This window comes from Thermobia domestica, chromosome 14 (assembly GCF_964235325.1).
Source record: "Thermobia domestica chromosome 14, izTheDome1.hap1.1, whole genome shotgun sequence".
Taxonomy (NCBI): domain Eukaryota; kingdom Metazoa; phylum Arthropoda; class Insecta; order Zygentoma; family Lepismatidae; genus Thermobia; species Thermobia domestica.
In genome coordinates, this window is record NC_137467.1 from 44,112,786 (window position 1) to 44,128,434 (window position 15,649).

The window sequence follows — 15,649 nt, forward strand, 5'->3', positions numbered from 1 at the left end:
TAATACGTTGACCTTTAAATTTTACATGGAAAGCAATAACAGGATTTTTCCGTTATTGTTTTACATTTAAAATAATGACGGGATTTTCGCGATGGTTAGGGCGGGAGTTTCTCAATTTAAGAAATTTGCTGATCGGACTTCTTTAAGCTTATGGGACCTCTTACAGCATAATCCCGTTGTTGCATAATAACACCAAGGCGAAACAATCTTATTTCTGTGAATATGTAATATAAATACATAAAGCAAAATATCTAAATTAAGAAACCTGGTTTAAACCCCCAAAAAAGCCTGGTTTAAACTGCCCCCCAAAAACAGGTTTTTGGCATTTTCAGAAACAACCATGATTCTTGCCAACTCTGCTTACTTTTGTATATAGGAGATTTTTTTTTTATTACATACATTGGTTAATCCTTTGGAATTCATAACGTAAAAATGTTGAAGTAAAATTGTTTAAAATATCTTTTCGAAATTCATGGTTTATTTTCGAGTTTTTATATTATTATCGGCATCAACCACTAATTAAATGACTTTTTGTGTTATAGAGAAGCGAAACAAAGTCTGCTTTATCAATTTAAAGCAGAATTTTGAAAAAAGCCCAAAATTTCCCAAGCAAAGCAGAAAAAACCGAGTTTTTTTTCAAAAAAGCCGTTTTTTTTTCGAGCCCTTGCATCTCTAGTTCAGATACACTTTTCAACGATGTTTTTATTATCTTTAACTTAATTAGTGTTCTTTTAACTTTAGACAGGGTGAACTTTAGACAGGGTGAAGTTAATTAGTGTTCTTTTAACTTTAGACAGGGTGAACTTTAGACAGGGTGAACTTAATTAGTGTTCTTTTAACTTTAGACAGGGTGAACTTTGGCAGTCTTTTCGAAGTATTGTAAACCAGCCTATGATGCAACCAAAGACGGCTAAATTATACGTAAAACCCGTTAATGATGTTGCAGATGACTTTATTAAAAGGTAAGGAAAAAAGTTCAGTTTCCTAACTATTTTATAATATGCTAGCTGAAGAGTTCGTTCTTCGCAAGGTAAGAATAACATTTATTGAAAATGTTTGAAAGGTATACTATATTTGAAGCCTCCCCCCTTCCCCACACACACTTTAGAATGCGTATTTGAATCCAAATGAATTAATATGGGGGAATTTGTTTCTCCCCTTTCTTTCCTGCCGAGAAATCGTAAAGCAATGGGGTAACGATCAAGATCCTGTAGATATTGCTATTGCAGTAGCAGAAAAATTGGATGAATAACTCACTCTGTGCTGCGCAAGTATGGAGAGGACGTGTTTTGAACTTGTTTAGCATTGACAATATTATTAATGTGTGCCATTTGCAGGAAGTGGTCTGACCTTCTGACATTTAGCGTTTTTCTTTTGGAAGACAATGCAAGACTACACAACGTAAAACTTACCTTGCCACCTTCGGTATGGAGCACAATGCTTACTCGCCGTACAGTTCTGACCTTACGCCAATAGTGTTGCCCATACGAGGCGTCTCTAAAATAAGACGAGAGTCGAGACAAAGAAAAAAAAAATAAAAAAAAATGCATTTTCAAATTCGAGACGGGACTAGACGAAGAACATTACAATTCTTGTCTCGTTTTCGAGACAAGAATCGAAACGATACGAAAAATATCATTACAAATTTTCGTTTAGCCCCGAATCTCGAAAATCTTACGTACATTAATTATTTTTTTTTTTAATCAAAAGATGGCACTGTGGACTACCTAGGTAGATATAACACGAAAATACTACTTTATATTTCGAAGCTAATCGAATATCCAAGGAACAGAAGAAAAAAAATAGGTAATTGTTTCATTTGTTATATATATATATATATATCAAACAGCGCAGCCATTTCTCTTTCGAAAGAAAGCCCTTCGTCACTTATGATAACAAATTTCAACCAATCATCATCATCATCATTATCATAGATATTTTGCCATTATTGGCAGGTCACTTGCTGTAATTGACAATCTTCCATGCTCCATGGTCTTCCACTAACCTCTTCGTTTTCACAGACGATTTTTCTGTTTTCATATTGTACATTAATTGTAGTCTTCTTCATCCTCCCCCTTTCTTTCCTACCACTTAGCCAATGTCCCAATCAGTTTTTCTTCCTCTTCTTAATATTGTTTAAAATCATTCTTTTCTCCCCCACCATTTCTAAGACCGTCTCATTCCTTTTTCGCTTCACCCAGTTAATTTTCTCCATTTTTCTTCACACCCAAATTTTGAAAGCTTCCAGTCGTATTTCATCATTTTTGCGTAATATCCATGTTTCTGACCCATACAGTACAACTCTCCACAAGAAAGAATTTTATGAGTCTTTTTTCTCAACTCTGTATTCAAGGTCCAACAAAATAGTGTATTTTCTTCCTTTTAAAGCAGGGATGTAAATAAGCAACAAAAGTTTAGTAGTCCAAGAAAAAAGCTACTAGGCCACATCTCACAATAGAAATCATTTACTTACCTTTGAAGTAAACAATAGTGATATTAAAAATTCGCCCGCACAGGTGAATCACTCGCCCCGGGCGAGTGGTTATTTGCATCCCTATTTTAAAGTCTTCTTTCGCCATTCTTTTCCTTAATTTTTCAACCAAAGAGTAACGGTAAAATCCCACGTCATTTAAATATCAGTTATGTTGAAGAATTAATGTGAATCGGCTCAACCATTTCCTAAGTTAGGCTATATAATAAGTGTGTGTGTTTGTCTGTCTGTGTGTCTGTATGCGGCCTGGGAATCAAACGAGTACGCCCTGAGTAACCAAATTTGGGTCACGGGTACCTTGGTCCAGGCCCCATACTAAGATGAAGCTTTTTTTTTAAATTTCGAACCAGAGAGTCTCAGGGGAGGCGTTTAGCGGGACCGGCCTGGGAACAAGACAAGTTCACCGAGAGTTACGAAATTTTGGTCACGGATACCTTGGTCCAGACCCCAGACCAAGGAGAAGAGTTTTTTTTTTTTAATTCGAACCACGGGGGTCTCAAGGGGGCTTTTACCTGGACATGTAAAAGTAGTAGAAAATGACCGATAGTAGTGTCGAATTCACAGTTTTCGTGGTCACTGAGATCAATGGTGAAACTCCGATCGCATTAACTTCCACCTTTACCCTATTCCAATGCGGGCCGGGGGTCAACGGGAAGAGGGATACCGAGGCAGTAAAAATAGTTTTCCATAGTTTTCGCGGTCGCAGAAATGAATAGTGATAATCCCACAGGAACTGACTTCCAAACACAGCCCCCATGGGAAAAATCAGTATATTCAGCTAGTGGGAAAATAAAAGTAAAATACTATTGTAGAGATTGCCCTTCCCTGCTTTAAAAACGGAATTGCTGGAACACGTTTCATTTATTTTTGAACAAGGAATTTATGAACCGAATTGCACCTGGCTAACTTGAAGGGAACGTGAGATAAACTCTATTTTTAAGATAAATTTTGAACTCCCTTTCATCCTTCCCCATAAAAAGTCATATAATAAAAGCCAGGCTATCTACGTATGTTCCAAAATTCCAGTAAGCTTTTATTTTTTCGACAAAGAGCGTTGATATCAATGTGTACTAAATAAATTGTAAGGAAATATAGAAATTGCCTTCCTTTTTCTACTCTTAGAAACAGAATACATTTCTAAATAAAGAATTTATATATCCGACAAACAAACAAAGCCTTCTTAATAAAACAATAATGAGTTCACGGAACAAATAATATAGGTTATCAAAAATGTTTCTTGATTTGTTGTCTATATCTCTTGTGCTTTAAGAAGAAGATAGATATATGTGTTCGTAAATATTAAGGAACAAGATATACAATATTAATTTTGTTAAAACATAAAAAATACGTAGAAAATATGTAAAAAATGTTCGACATAAAGATTGGTCTTTTTAATGTATATAGTACGATGGGTGATCGTAAAAAGGATTTAGGATTTCGATTTCTAGGCTTTCGTCAACTAAGCTCATCACAATTTGAGGGATGACGTCCCTCGGCGAGCACACAATCCGGGGAAAGGGAAGGGAGAAAGGATTGGGGAAGGAAGGAAGCGGCCAAGGACCTCTAAGTTAGGTACCACCCCGACATTTGCCTGGTGTGAATGATGAAAACCCAGGAAAACCTCATTCAGGAAGGCTGGCCTGAAAAAATGAGTAACACTTATTCGACCGAGTGACCCCACCGGGAATCGAACCCGGGACCGCTCGCACCAAAGGGACTACGCTACGCGGGGCCACCATGTGATCGAATAAAGTTACAAAGCCTATTATGGTTTATGTGTGAGAAATATCTGCAAGATTAACACAGTTGATATAATAGAGGGCGCTCAACAATAGTCCTCGATCTAAGCACATGGCTTATCACAACGATAGATAAAATTTTCCATATCATTTGCATCGAAATCCGCGTCAAGTTCTCGTAGTCACCGTGAGGCAGCGGTTTGGCATAATCACATATCAGATAATTGTGACCAGTTATATATATATATATATATATATATATATATATATATATATATATATATATATATATATATATATATATATATATATATATATGCTGTAGAACGGACAAGATGAAAAGTCCTGGGGGCTAGGTCAGGACTGTAGAAGGGGCGCTCTAGTCGATGCAAGCGTAAACGTCAGTGATTGAGGTGCTGGGTCTACCGTTGTGTCCAGAGTTGTCATTAAAAATATTGGTCCGTTTCTCTTTGAAAGCACGACACCAGTTCCTACAAGTTGCTTTGAAATTTAGCCCTCTCTATATATCATCACAATTTGCCAATAACATAAAAGTTTTATGCATTGTAATCATTTTCGACCATTCCTCGTATATATGTAACGTTTCCTAATTATGTTTTAAGCTTAAATGAATGGTGAACCATCAAGAAAACATCGAAGAGAAAAAAGTGGTTCACAAACAATGACAATTATACTTACTGTTTAAATTTTGCTAGTTAAACAAAGTAGATTAATAAATTATATTGTTACAGGATCTACTTATTACGAGATTCCAATATGGAAGTGCCAGACAATTTCTTAAACGATTTGTACAGATGGGCTTTAGAATGTAAGTAAATCAGAATTTAAGCTTAATATTTATTAGCGTACTTGAACTAGAATTAAACCAGGTAGAGATTAATTTATTTATATTTCTAAAATTTCAGATACACAGTACCATCTATTGTTACCCAGAGGCAGATTAACCCATCTGGAGGCCCTTGGCTGGGAAAAATATGTGGTCCCTGCTGACTTCGCCAAAAATATTTCTGTGAAAGTACAGTAGGAATCAAGGGCGCCCATCAGGGGGGGCAAGGTGGGGCGCTCGCCCCCCTAAGAGGCAATTATACTTGGGAATATCGAAAACCCAATAGAATTTTTACATTAGTTACAGCAAAATTTGAAAGTATATTTCAAACGTCGCTTATACTTGCCCCCCTTGGAAACCACAACATGGGCGCCCTTGGTAGGAATGTTAAGGGACTATGTTTCATATTTTTGGTATATTTTGTCTTATGGTGATGATTGTACCTTGTGTGATTTTTTTTAGACAGTCAGCTCAGATTTTGATCAGAGTAGAGGCCACAGTTCACCAGGAGGCCCCCTAAGCCCCTCCCTAAATCCTGCCCTGTTGTTACCAGAGTTAGTAGTTAACAATAAAGCGTGTTCCAGCCTGATACACTAATGAAGCAGGCCCGTATCCAGGGGGGTCTAGGGAGGCTGGGCCCCCCATAAATTATTTATTTAATATACAACACAACAGGCTTAATGCCTAATTATAGTGTTGTGTACTTACAGTAAATGTTACATACATAAAATTCTTAATTATTTTTATTCTTATTTTACATATGATCGGAACCTGTTTTCTGACAAACTAAATACATCAACTTTATCATGCTTATTTACACTGTCATTATATAACGTACATAGCCTCCACATAGGGTATTTAAGGTTGGTTTAAAGAGACAAACTTTGCCGATAGATGTCACTACAGTCTTCGTATCTCATGTCTTTTATGCCTTTCATGAAAATTCTGGAGTTCTCTTACAAAATTTCAACCTACAGACTTCAAATTTTTAGAGAAGGAACTTCATAACCTATCGAAGGCAACAATCCGTGCCGATTTTTTATTTAGAATTTTCTACATTGTTGAAATGGCTTGATTGTTGCAATGGATATCCAAACAGTTAACAATATAACTGTTTCAACAATGATGAAAATTCTAAATAAAAAATCGACATGGATTGATGCTTTCTGTAGATTATGAAGTTCCTTCTCTAAAATTTTAAAGTCTCTAGGTTGAAATTTTAAAGAGAAATTGTAAATTTTCGTGAAAGGTAAGAAATACATGGGAGAGATACGAAGACTGAGTGACATCTATTGGCCAAACTTGTTTCTTTACACCAACCTTAAATAATATAGGTATTTTTTTCTAGCTTTCGCACAATAAAATGTACCTGTATTCTCTACTCTGGTTTTGCAAGTGGAAATCGGCAGTGATAACTTCGAGACCAACTCCATACAATCAACCTTATTATTTAATAACTTGTATAAGAATAAAAAGTCTAACATCCATCTTCTTTTTTCTAAAGTTTGGAAATTAAAATTGTTTACTAGATCATTGTAGGAAAAATATTTGCGATAAAAACTAGTTTTTTTCGTATGTAAACATTTTCAAGAATTTTGTTTGGATGTTTTCTATTTCTTGAGAGTATTTTTTATTATTGGTGGTCCATATAGCAGAACAATATTCTAATTTCGATCTAACATATGTAAAATAAAGTGTTGTAAACGTTGTCTCATTGAAGAAATCTTGCCCTATTCTGTAAATTAAACCTAAGTTTCTATATGCGCTCTTTATTATCATATCTATGTGTTGATTGAAATTTAGTTCAGGATCAAAAATAATGCCTAAATCTTTGACAGTACTTGGCCTAGACAGTTTGGTTTCTTTCAGTGTATAGTAGAAGATGATGGAATTTCTTTCTCTCGTGAAAGAAAGGGATTTACACTTAGATACATTTATTATTAATTTGTTGTCATCACACCATGTTTGAACTCGCTGTAGGTCTTGTTGTAGTTATATGCAGTCTTCAGTTGAATTAATTCTAGAATATAATTTGAGATCATCAGCGAATAGGAGAATCTCAGAGTTTTCAATAAAAAGCGGAATATCATTAATAAGTAGGAGAAATAGCAGAGGACCCAGATGAGATCCTTGAGGAGCCCCAGACAAAGTAGCAAACTTTTCAGTGATATGACCCTTGTACAGAACAGATTGTTTCCGAGTGCATAAATATGACACAATATATTCTATTGCCGACTTTGTAAAGTTTAGACTTGCTAATTTCGCCATTAGAACATCATGATCCACGACATCGAATGCCTCATTGAAATCGGTATAAATAACGTCTACCTGGCCGCCTTTGTCTAACTCCGTTGCTATGAAATTTGTTACAACTGCTAGGTTTGTTGCAATAGATCTATTGCGTAAGAAACCATGTTTTTGTATTTATATAGCTGGTTTAACGCGATTCAGAATTCGTGTATATAAAATGCTCTCAAGAATTTTGGCAAAAGGATGTAATATAGCTGTAGGTCTGAAGTTTTATATTTCGCTTTTATTTCCAGACTTTGGCACTGGACTTTCTTTCCATTTGTCCGGAAAAGTGCCTGTTCTTATGGACGTATTAAATATAGTATGGAGTGGTTACCTGAATATATCAATACAGAATATTACGGGTCCCCCTAAAATTTTCACGATAGGCTTGAAAATGAACTATAATATGGTGTTGAACTATAATATAATGTTCGATAGCCCGCCCTAACTTCTACCGCCCCCCCCCCTACATTTTAGAGATGGCTACTGGCTTGTAATGAAGTAATGTTAAAGTTCTTTCGAACTGAATGGTAGTTTACGTTCTACATCATGCCGTCCAAGTGCCATGATACTTATCGGTTTGCGTTAACGTAAAGCAAAATTTTCATTTTTTTTTTTTTTTTTTTTTTTTTGGCGATTGTAAAATTACCTTGGCAATACGTATGATAGTACGTATGGCAATTTAGGACATGTGACTTGTTTTTTTATCACAACCCTTTTGTTATAAAATTTCTGTTATATACAACATACCGGGTAAAACAAAGTTACTAAAAGAAGACCAATATATTTTTTTTTAGGTAGTTTGGATAAGATAAGAATTTCTAGGCCCAGCTAGCCAACAGAGAGATTCCCACAAATCTCTAGAAAAGTTAAGTGGAGATGATTTAAGAATTTTCAATGCTCCTGCAAGCAAAGAGAGGTTGGTTTCCCGCAGAGCTCCAGGTAAGCTAGGCGAATGCGATTAGAATTTTTTCATAGCTCTAGTCAAGGTAAGAGAGTGGTTGAGTTCCCCGAAAGCTCCAGGCAAGCTAGGTGGGCAGGAGTCCTTAGAGCTCCAAGCAAGCTAGGTGGGTAGGAAATCCATAGAGCTCCAGGTAAGTAAGCAAATGCAATTAGCATTTTCTCATAGCTCTAGTCAAGGTAAGAGAGTGGTTAAGTTCCCCGAAAGCTCCAGGGAAGCTAGGTGGGCAGGAGACCTCAGAGCTCCAAGGAAGCTAGGTGGGTAGGAAATCCACAGAGTTCTAGGCAAGCTAGACAATTGCAATTAGGATTTTCTCAGAGCTCTAGTCAAGGTAAGAGAGCGGTTAAGTTTCCCGAAAGCTCCAGGCAAGCTAGGTGGGCAGGAGTTCTCAGAGCTCCAAGCAAGCTAGGTAGGTAGGAAATCCACAGAGTTCCAGGGAAGTTAGGCAATTGCAATTAGGATTTTCTTAGAGCTCTAGTCAAGGTAAGAGAATGGTTGAGTTTCTCAAAAGCTCCAAGCAAGCTATGTGGGCAGGACGCCTCAGATCTCTAAGCAAGCTGAAAGGCTTGGACTACGTTAAATCTCTCAGAACTCCAGGCAAGCGAAGAGAGAAAAATGGACCAGTCGAAACTGATGTCGATTGAGACATTACATGAAGTTTTCTACCTTCTCCTGGTGTTCTTGTTCTGTCACATTACCAAATGATGACGATGATGTCTCGTCTACTTTTTGTAGTAATTGTAGTAAGGAACCATGTGGTGTTGTTTACAAAATAAAAGCATATATTGGTGTTTACAAATACAGAGACGTGTAAGATATAACAATACGCATAGCAGTTATTAATTACTTGTTACATTTATTACGTTGAGTTACGATCCGTATAGTTTGCTAAGGAAAGACGTAAAACCTTAATCAATCGATTAATCAAATTTTTATTTCATTTTCTGTAAGTAAGTTGAGCTCATAGAGTCAAGGAGAGTAACACATACTTTCAAGGCATAGAGATTGACTGGTAGTAGTCTGTAATCGGTGATACAAAGCAAGGAAAATAATTTATAATGCTACTAGTTTAACAAGATAGAAAAATCGTAGGGTAAATTCCATAATGACTTTTTAACACTTTCCGGACAAGAGACGTGGTATGATCCTCGTGGATCCAACATTTTTCGGACGAAAGACAGACTATGACTCGTGGATCTAACACTTTCCGGACGAGAGATGGGCTATGAGTCTCGTAAAATCTAACATTTTTCAGACGAGAGATGGGCTACGACTCTCATAAAATCTAAAATTTTTCGGACGAGAGACGGGTTATGACCCTCGTGGCGTGGATATAACATTTTCCGGACGAGAGACATCCTATGACCCTTACGGATCTAACGTCCAGTAGAGCGAACGAGGGCACAGCCTGCTCATTGCTTTACATTTTTATTTGCGAATGATTTACGAGCTATATTCCAGCCATGTCTTCTGTGCGTATTTATTTCGGCCTCTGCGTTCAAGTTTGAGACACTACATAGTACGGTACATTTTTTTTTTTTTTTTTTTTTTTTTTTTGTCACAGTGAAGCTAACACAATTACGTGTTGTGTTCCCGTTTATGCTGTTAAGAATGCAAAGTAGCAACTTACATGATGATCAGATTTTTGAACTTGTTCACGAGGATTCCGATTCTTTAATTCTCAAGTAAACAGTCGAAGATATATATATTCAATGTTTGAGAAATTTCTGTCAGTTATTGTACGTATTATTTATTGTTACTACCTTCACAATAAGTTCTAGTACAATGTCGTATTATTTTATTTTCCGAAAGAATAAAAAAAACATGTTACAACAATAATCTTAAGTATAATAAGTTATATATAGAGCATCTTTTGAAAGAGGTAGGTTCAAGCCCGTATTTATATATTGTGCGGCCTTGTGCTGTAAATAATTTGCCGCCCCATCTTCATCGCACAAACTTATGTCTCAAACAAGGAATCAAGCTATAATTTTGCAAACATACCTGCTCTTGTTAGGTAGCAGTTTAGGTATTACAAGTTACAAAATTTACCATAAGAATAACATGGGGGCATTCTAAAAATAATCGAAAATGATCAATAATTGAGTTTTTGGGGTCGCTGAGATGAATAGTGACAGTTACAATCCAATTCAACTTTAAGGTCATACTCCACTCTTCAGGGAGGAGGCGAGGTTTTAAAAATAATCAAAACGACAGATATTAGTGTTGAATTCATAATTTCCTTGGTCGCTGACTTTAACTGTATCAGTTTTCATGATGTTCAAGTTCATCCTCACCCGTCGGGGTGAGGGTGGGAGAGGATGAGTTTTTAAAATAACCAGATAAGCTAGCTAATTACTAACTAGTGTAATTAGAGCGAATTAAACATAATAACATATTTTCTCGCGCTTGCGTGAGAGTCTGAAGGTTGCTAGTTTTAAATATTACTTTATTGTGAATCTTTAAAAAAATCCAAAATTTTGCCACCCCCTAAATTCTGTCACCCTGTGCTCGGGCACAGAATAGCACTTACCTAAATACGGGCCAGGGTAGGTTTGAAAAAAAAAAAACGAATTGTTTTGTAGGAATTTTTCAAACACACACACAAAGCCGGGGACGGATGACGTCATGCCATCCCATGTGAGTATCTTTGCCCATTGTAATTTTTTAGGAAGTGGAGGGACGCCATAGATATGTTTATGGAAATGGGTGATGGACATCTCCCTGCATAACCCCTCACTTTTACCACTGCTTTAAAGTCCATTCGCAAATAATTAAATCTATACACATAAATTATAAGTCTGTGTACATATTGAATGTCCGAGACCGCCTCAAATTTAAATTTCATAGAAAATATTACTTCCTTAACCCTACAGGTAACCTACAGATGTGTTTATTCGCTGATTCATCAAACCATGCTCACTTTCAGTCACCAAACTAGCCAGAAACCATTACACAGGGGCTTAATTCTTACACAGGGGAGTAAGTGCTCAAAGTTAAAGAAAAGTCTTTTGCAGAGTTTCTGTTTAAGTATATGGTGATAATAATTTTAACAGGATACTTATTTAATAATGATAAGCATATGACGTTTATCGAACCAGCAACAGATAGGTATTGCCTTTTTCAGTAAATGTCGTATACCGCTTGGGCAGAATTCACACATATAAAAGTAGTCCATTACCAGATACGATTTTATGAAACATGACACTTTTTTTTTTTTTTTTTGTTTTAAGTTTCTCAATATAATGACCTATTACTTGGAATTGATATCAGTAAGTGCCAGGAGATGAATGAATATATCGCTAATTTAAGTAAGTTTCATAAAATTTTCGTACAGCATGTTATGCATTTTCCTAAATGCATAAGAACTACTCCTACTGCTTGAGAGTAATATCAATAAGGAGTAAGGTGGTGTAAATCTTCAACTTTTAAATAAAAATCAATCGTTTTCATTGTACGCGACACCACTAGTATTTTTCAATCCATATCAAAGCAGAAAAAGGAAACTGATCATCCAGAAATCTTATACAACATAATGGAATTTTATACATATCAGCAGGCCCGCAACCAGCCACAGAGGTGTGGGGGCTATGAATATGTTAGGGGGGCCAAGTCGCCAAAATTTATGTTACAAATGTCTAAATTGTGTTTTTTGAATTAATTATAGAAATTTGTATTGAGGCCTGGGGGGAGGCACGAAAAATTTAGGGGGCAGGCTCCCTAGCCTCCTCTAGTTGCGGGCTGGCATATAAGCAATTTATGGGTTATATTCTCCATACATCGTCGTTACACAGCGATCTACACACGTGGTCAGAATTCCACGCTTCTTCTACCAGGTGGCGCAGCTCTTCAACTGTTGTCGACACAGATTTCCATACAGAACAAGACGCCGTTTAGTCGTTGCCCACATATGATCAGTAGTAGCAGGTCTGGTGATTATGAAGATCAAGGAATGTCCTTGCTCTTGCAGAATTCCTTGGGTAACAGAACCTCTATGTGGGCGAACATTATACTGTTCAAAGCTTATGTTTCCCACATAATACAAAAACAGCGATACAGCGTGTGAGATGTTGTTCTGAATGTACACTGCGGTTGTTAATGGTTTCTGTATGAAAACCAAAGTAAAAATCATTCCAGGCCATATCTCCCCACACTATGATATCTAGTCCCGTGACTCTCTGCTGCATATGGTGGTATCCCGGTATATGTCTTTAATCTGTCCTAAATCCTTCGACTTACAACAAACAGGACGTATATCAAACGAATTTCCTGTAAGAAATAGAGAGGAAATGATCATTCAGTTTCCATGAAACAATCCTATCTGTTATTGGCATATAATTGATGGGCTCGTATACAATACATTTAAACAATGCTTACTACTTAAATGTATAACAAAAGGAATTAGAAGTATTAAATAAAAAAAATAACCTCACTTGACGTTTCTAACAAGAGTCGAGTGTCTACTAGGATGATGCTTAGAAGAGTAGAGGAGATGTACGGGTGTATGCATTATAGTATACGAACCCTGTCGCATTGACTGTCTTGGACAGTCATGGCTTTGTCGCTAAAGAGGGAAACAAAGATAGCGTGCGGTGTCTTCACTGTTTCTGACACATATGCTCTAGCACGCGACTCGTATTTCAAACAAAGATCGTATACCAAGCAAAATTTTTCATATCCTAACACAACGTATACCAAGATGGAACTGATTCCAAAGTGGATACGTACCGAGATATCATTGTAGTGTGAAAAATACACCTCAGCTGATCAATACCATATCCGTAAACAACCATAACAAGTGCCAAGGCAGAACCAGCACTCATCACTCAACTCAACACCACATACTCCTTCAATTTTTTCTTTCGCAATATCATTAAAGGCAGAGTGGAAAGTGTATGAGATGTGAGGGAAACCTTGGTGAGTGGGCCTATGATGGTAGTTCATCAAATATTTGTAGATGGTCCTAGCAATGATAGCTCACCTGATGCGGATTTCCAGGCCTACTCCGTATCCAGAAGAGGACTGAATTGCATTTACACTTTCGTTGGATTAATAGCAACATTGGGGATCACCCGGCCTTTCATAAACCCATGATATTCCTTCTAACATAATCTGTTAACTGAGCGAACTGTGTTTACTTGCACCATCCTGTCGTGTTCCTATCGTACACACCCAAATTCTACGCATATCATGACGTACGTCGTCATCTCTATCGTCAGCAATGTTTGCTACGAGCTAGAAGTTTTACTTCACAGCCCACTACTCACATTCTATGCACCCTGTTACATCATCACATATACAATCTTGTTTAAAACTCTAATTTTTAGTAAACCATGTTCCCCAGTACAATAATTTAAACCTCAAAATATAAGTAGATGTTCCGATTCTCTTTTAATTGTTCTGTGGTTTAATGCTAGAGCGTTTCAGACAGACCACAGCAATTAAATCCAAAGTAACATAGAATAATTAGGGAAAACAGGGGTATTCGCGAACACTGAGGTAATGCCGAACACCCAAGTTTACGCCCAAGGGAGCTTGTTAGTCGATTTTGCTGCATGCTAGCGGAGAGACCTGGAAAAGTGTAGTATAAATTTGGTTAGAGTCAGTTGAGTGGATTGTCAGGAAGAAGACGTTTTGTTGTTTTTGTCGATTCACCTATAACGTTGATTGAACAATCTAGGCAACGTAACTTGTCTCTTCTCTTATCTATATTGTTACAGATAAGGCTATATATTCACTTATATTTGTGCATTAGTTCTTTGTACTCTTACTAGCCTGTATGCAGTCAACAATTTTTTTCAACTTTAACAATAAAATGGCAAGACAGAATGTTTGCCATTACCCAGAAGTGTTCGGGATTGCCCCATGGTGTGAAATAAATTATCCAAAAAAAAAAAAAAAAAAAAAAATCTTTCTTTATTGAAAAGGAAGTAATAAGTTAATGAAATTAGTTTGGGAAATACAGCATCTCTTGGTAATAAGCATTATTAGCTTCATTAATTAAAATAGTTTGCTATATTTATTATTTTAGGCCATTACTATCCTACTTCAATATTCTATAATCAGTAACCCTATTTTAGATATCTGATCCTTCATCATAGCCTGCAATTTTTTTTTCTGTGTATGATTCGCAAAGTGTTTTAAAAATTTATTTAGCCTAGTAGCGCCCATTAGCAGTTAGCCAATTTTGTTCAGCCTATTAACCGCATTTGGACATTGGACTAATAAAGAATACTGTTTTGGGGAGCAAAACATTAATATGTATATCTGTGATTTCTACAATTCATAATAATGTTTTCATTTTAATGAATATTTTACTTAATGCGCCGTCATTTCTGAATTTGTTTCATAAGATTACATTTTGTTTAGCCTTTTACCTATTAGCTTCCATTTCTAATAGTTTCAAAGATAATGATGTCTGTAATGATTCGCATTAACTTGAGTTATGTTTGTAATTATAATTTTTATGAAAGATTTAAATACTAAATTACGATATAATTTTAATGTATTTTAATGGATTTCGCTTCTTTCGTAAAGGAAAGTTTAAAGTAAACATTACGTTCGGGATTACCCCGACCACGGTGGTACATTTTTAAAATATGTCACTGATTTGTTGAAGAATGTTACTTTTGACTTTCCTCTGCACTATAGTAAAGAGGAAAAACTCCAAGTTTTCTATACACAAGAAATTTTAATTTTATCTCCAAAAACAATATATATTTAAGTGTTCGTGAATACCCCGGTCTCCCCTAAATGCGAGTGTTTCAAATATTGACAGAGCTGCACGACAATAAGTTGGCAACTACGTCTTTACTGATTGCTTAGCGGCAAGCAGAAAAGGTCGACATTCATGTACTTCAAATATATTACTTCTAGGTTAAGCTTTGAGGAAGATGAACATTGTCTTTAATTGTGTGACTAGCTTTATTGTATGATTTTGTTCCTCTTTCAGCAATAGCTATGGTGGCGCTAGACACTCGTCTTGGATGCCTGGACATCAATCTGGCACCGGACTCAGAACCCCAAAAGATGATTGACTGTGTGCAAGTGTTCTTTCAATCTCTTGTGAAGTTAGATTTCCAGTTTCCCTTCTGGAGGTATTATCCAACTCCTACATGGAAAAAATTCGTTCAGGCTTTGGATTATTTCACAGAGTAAGTTAGAAATAAAGCATTATTTCACAGAGTAAGTTAGAAATAAAGCAAAAGATGACTCTTAAAGAAGTCGATTTAAACTACTGTAGTTCTACAATCTATGAGACATTCTGATTACTGTTTAAATGACTTTTGAAGCAGTATTGTGTTTCAAATTCTATATTA

General features: G+C 36.3%; 1 protein-coding gene across 2 annotated transcripts in view; it reads left to right on the forward strand.

Moving 5' to 3' along the window:
- The window catches only part of LOC145669658 (putative cytochrome P450 49a1), a 102,115-nt gene that overhangs the window by 43,960 nt on the left and 42,506 nt on the right, over nt 1-15,649 (forward strand). For both annotated transcript variants that reach the window (XM_081737911.1, XM_081737912.1), the window contains 3 exons: nt 846-962; nt 4,983-5,059; nt 15,283-15,484. In XM_081737911.1, coding sequence (XP_081594037.1) covers nt 846-962; nt 4,983-5,059; nt 15,283-15,484 — 396 coding nt within the window. The remainder of the gene's footprint in view (nt 1-845; nt 963-4,982; nt 5,060-15,282; nt 15,485-15,649) is intronic.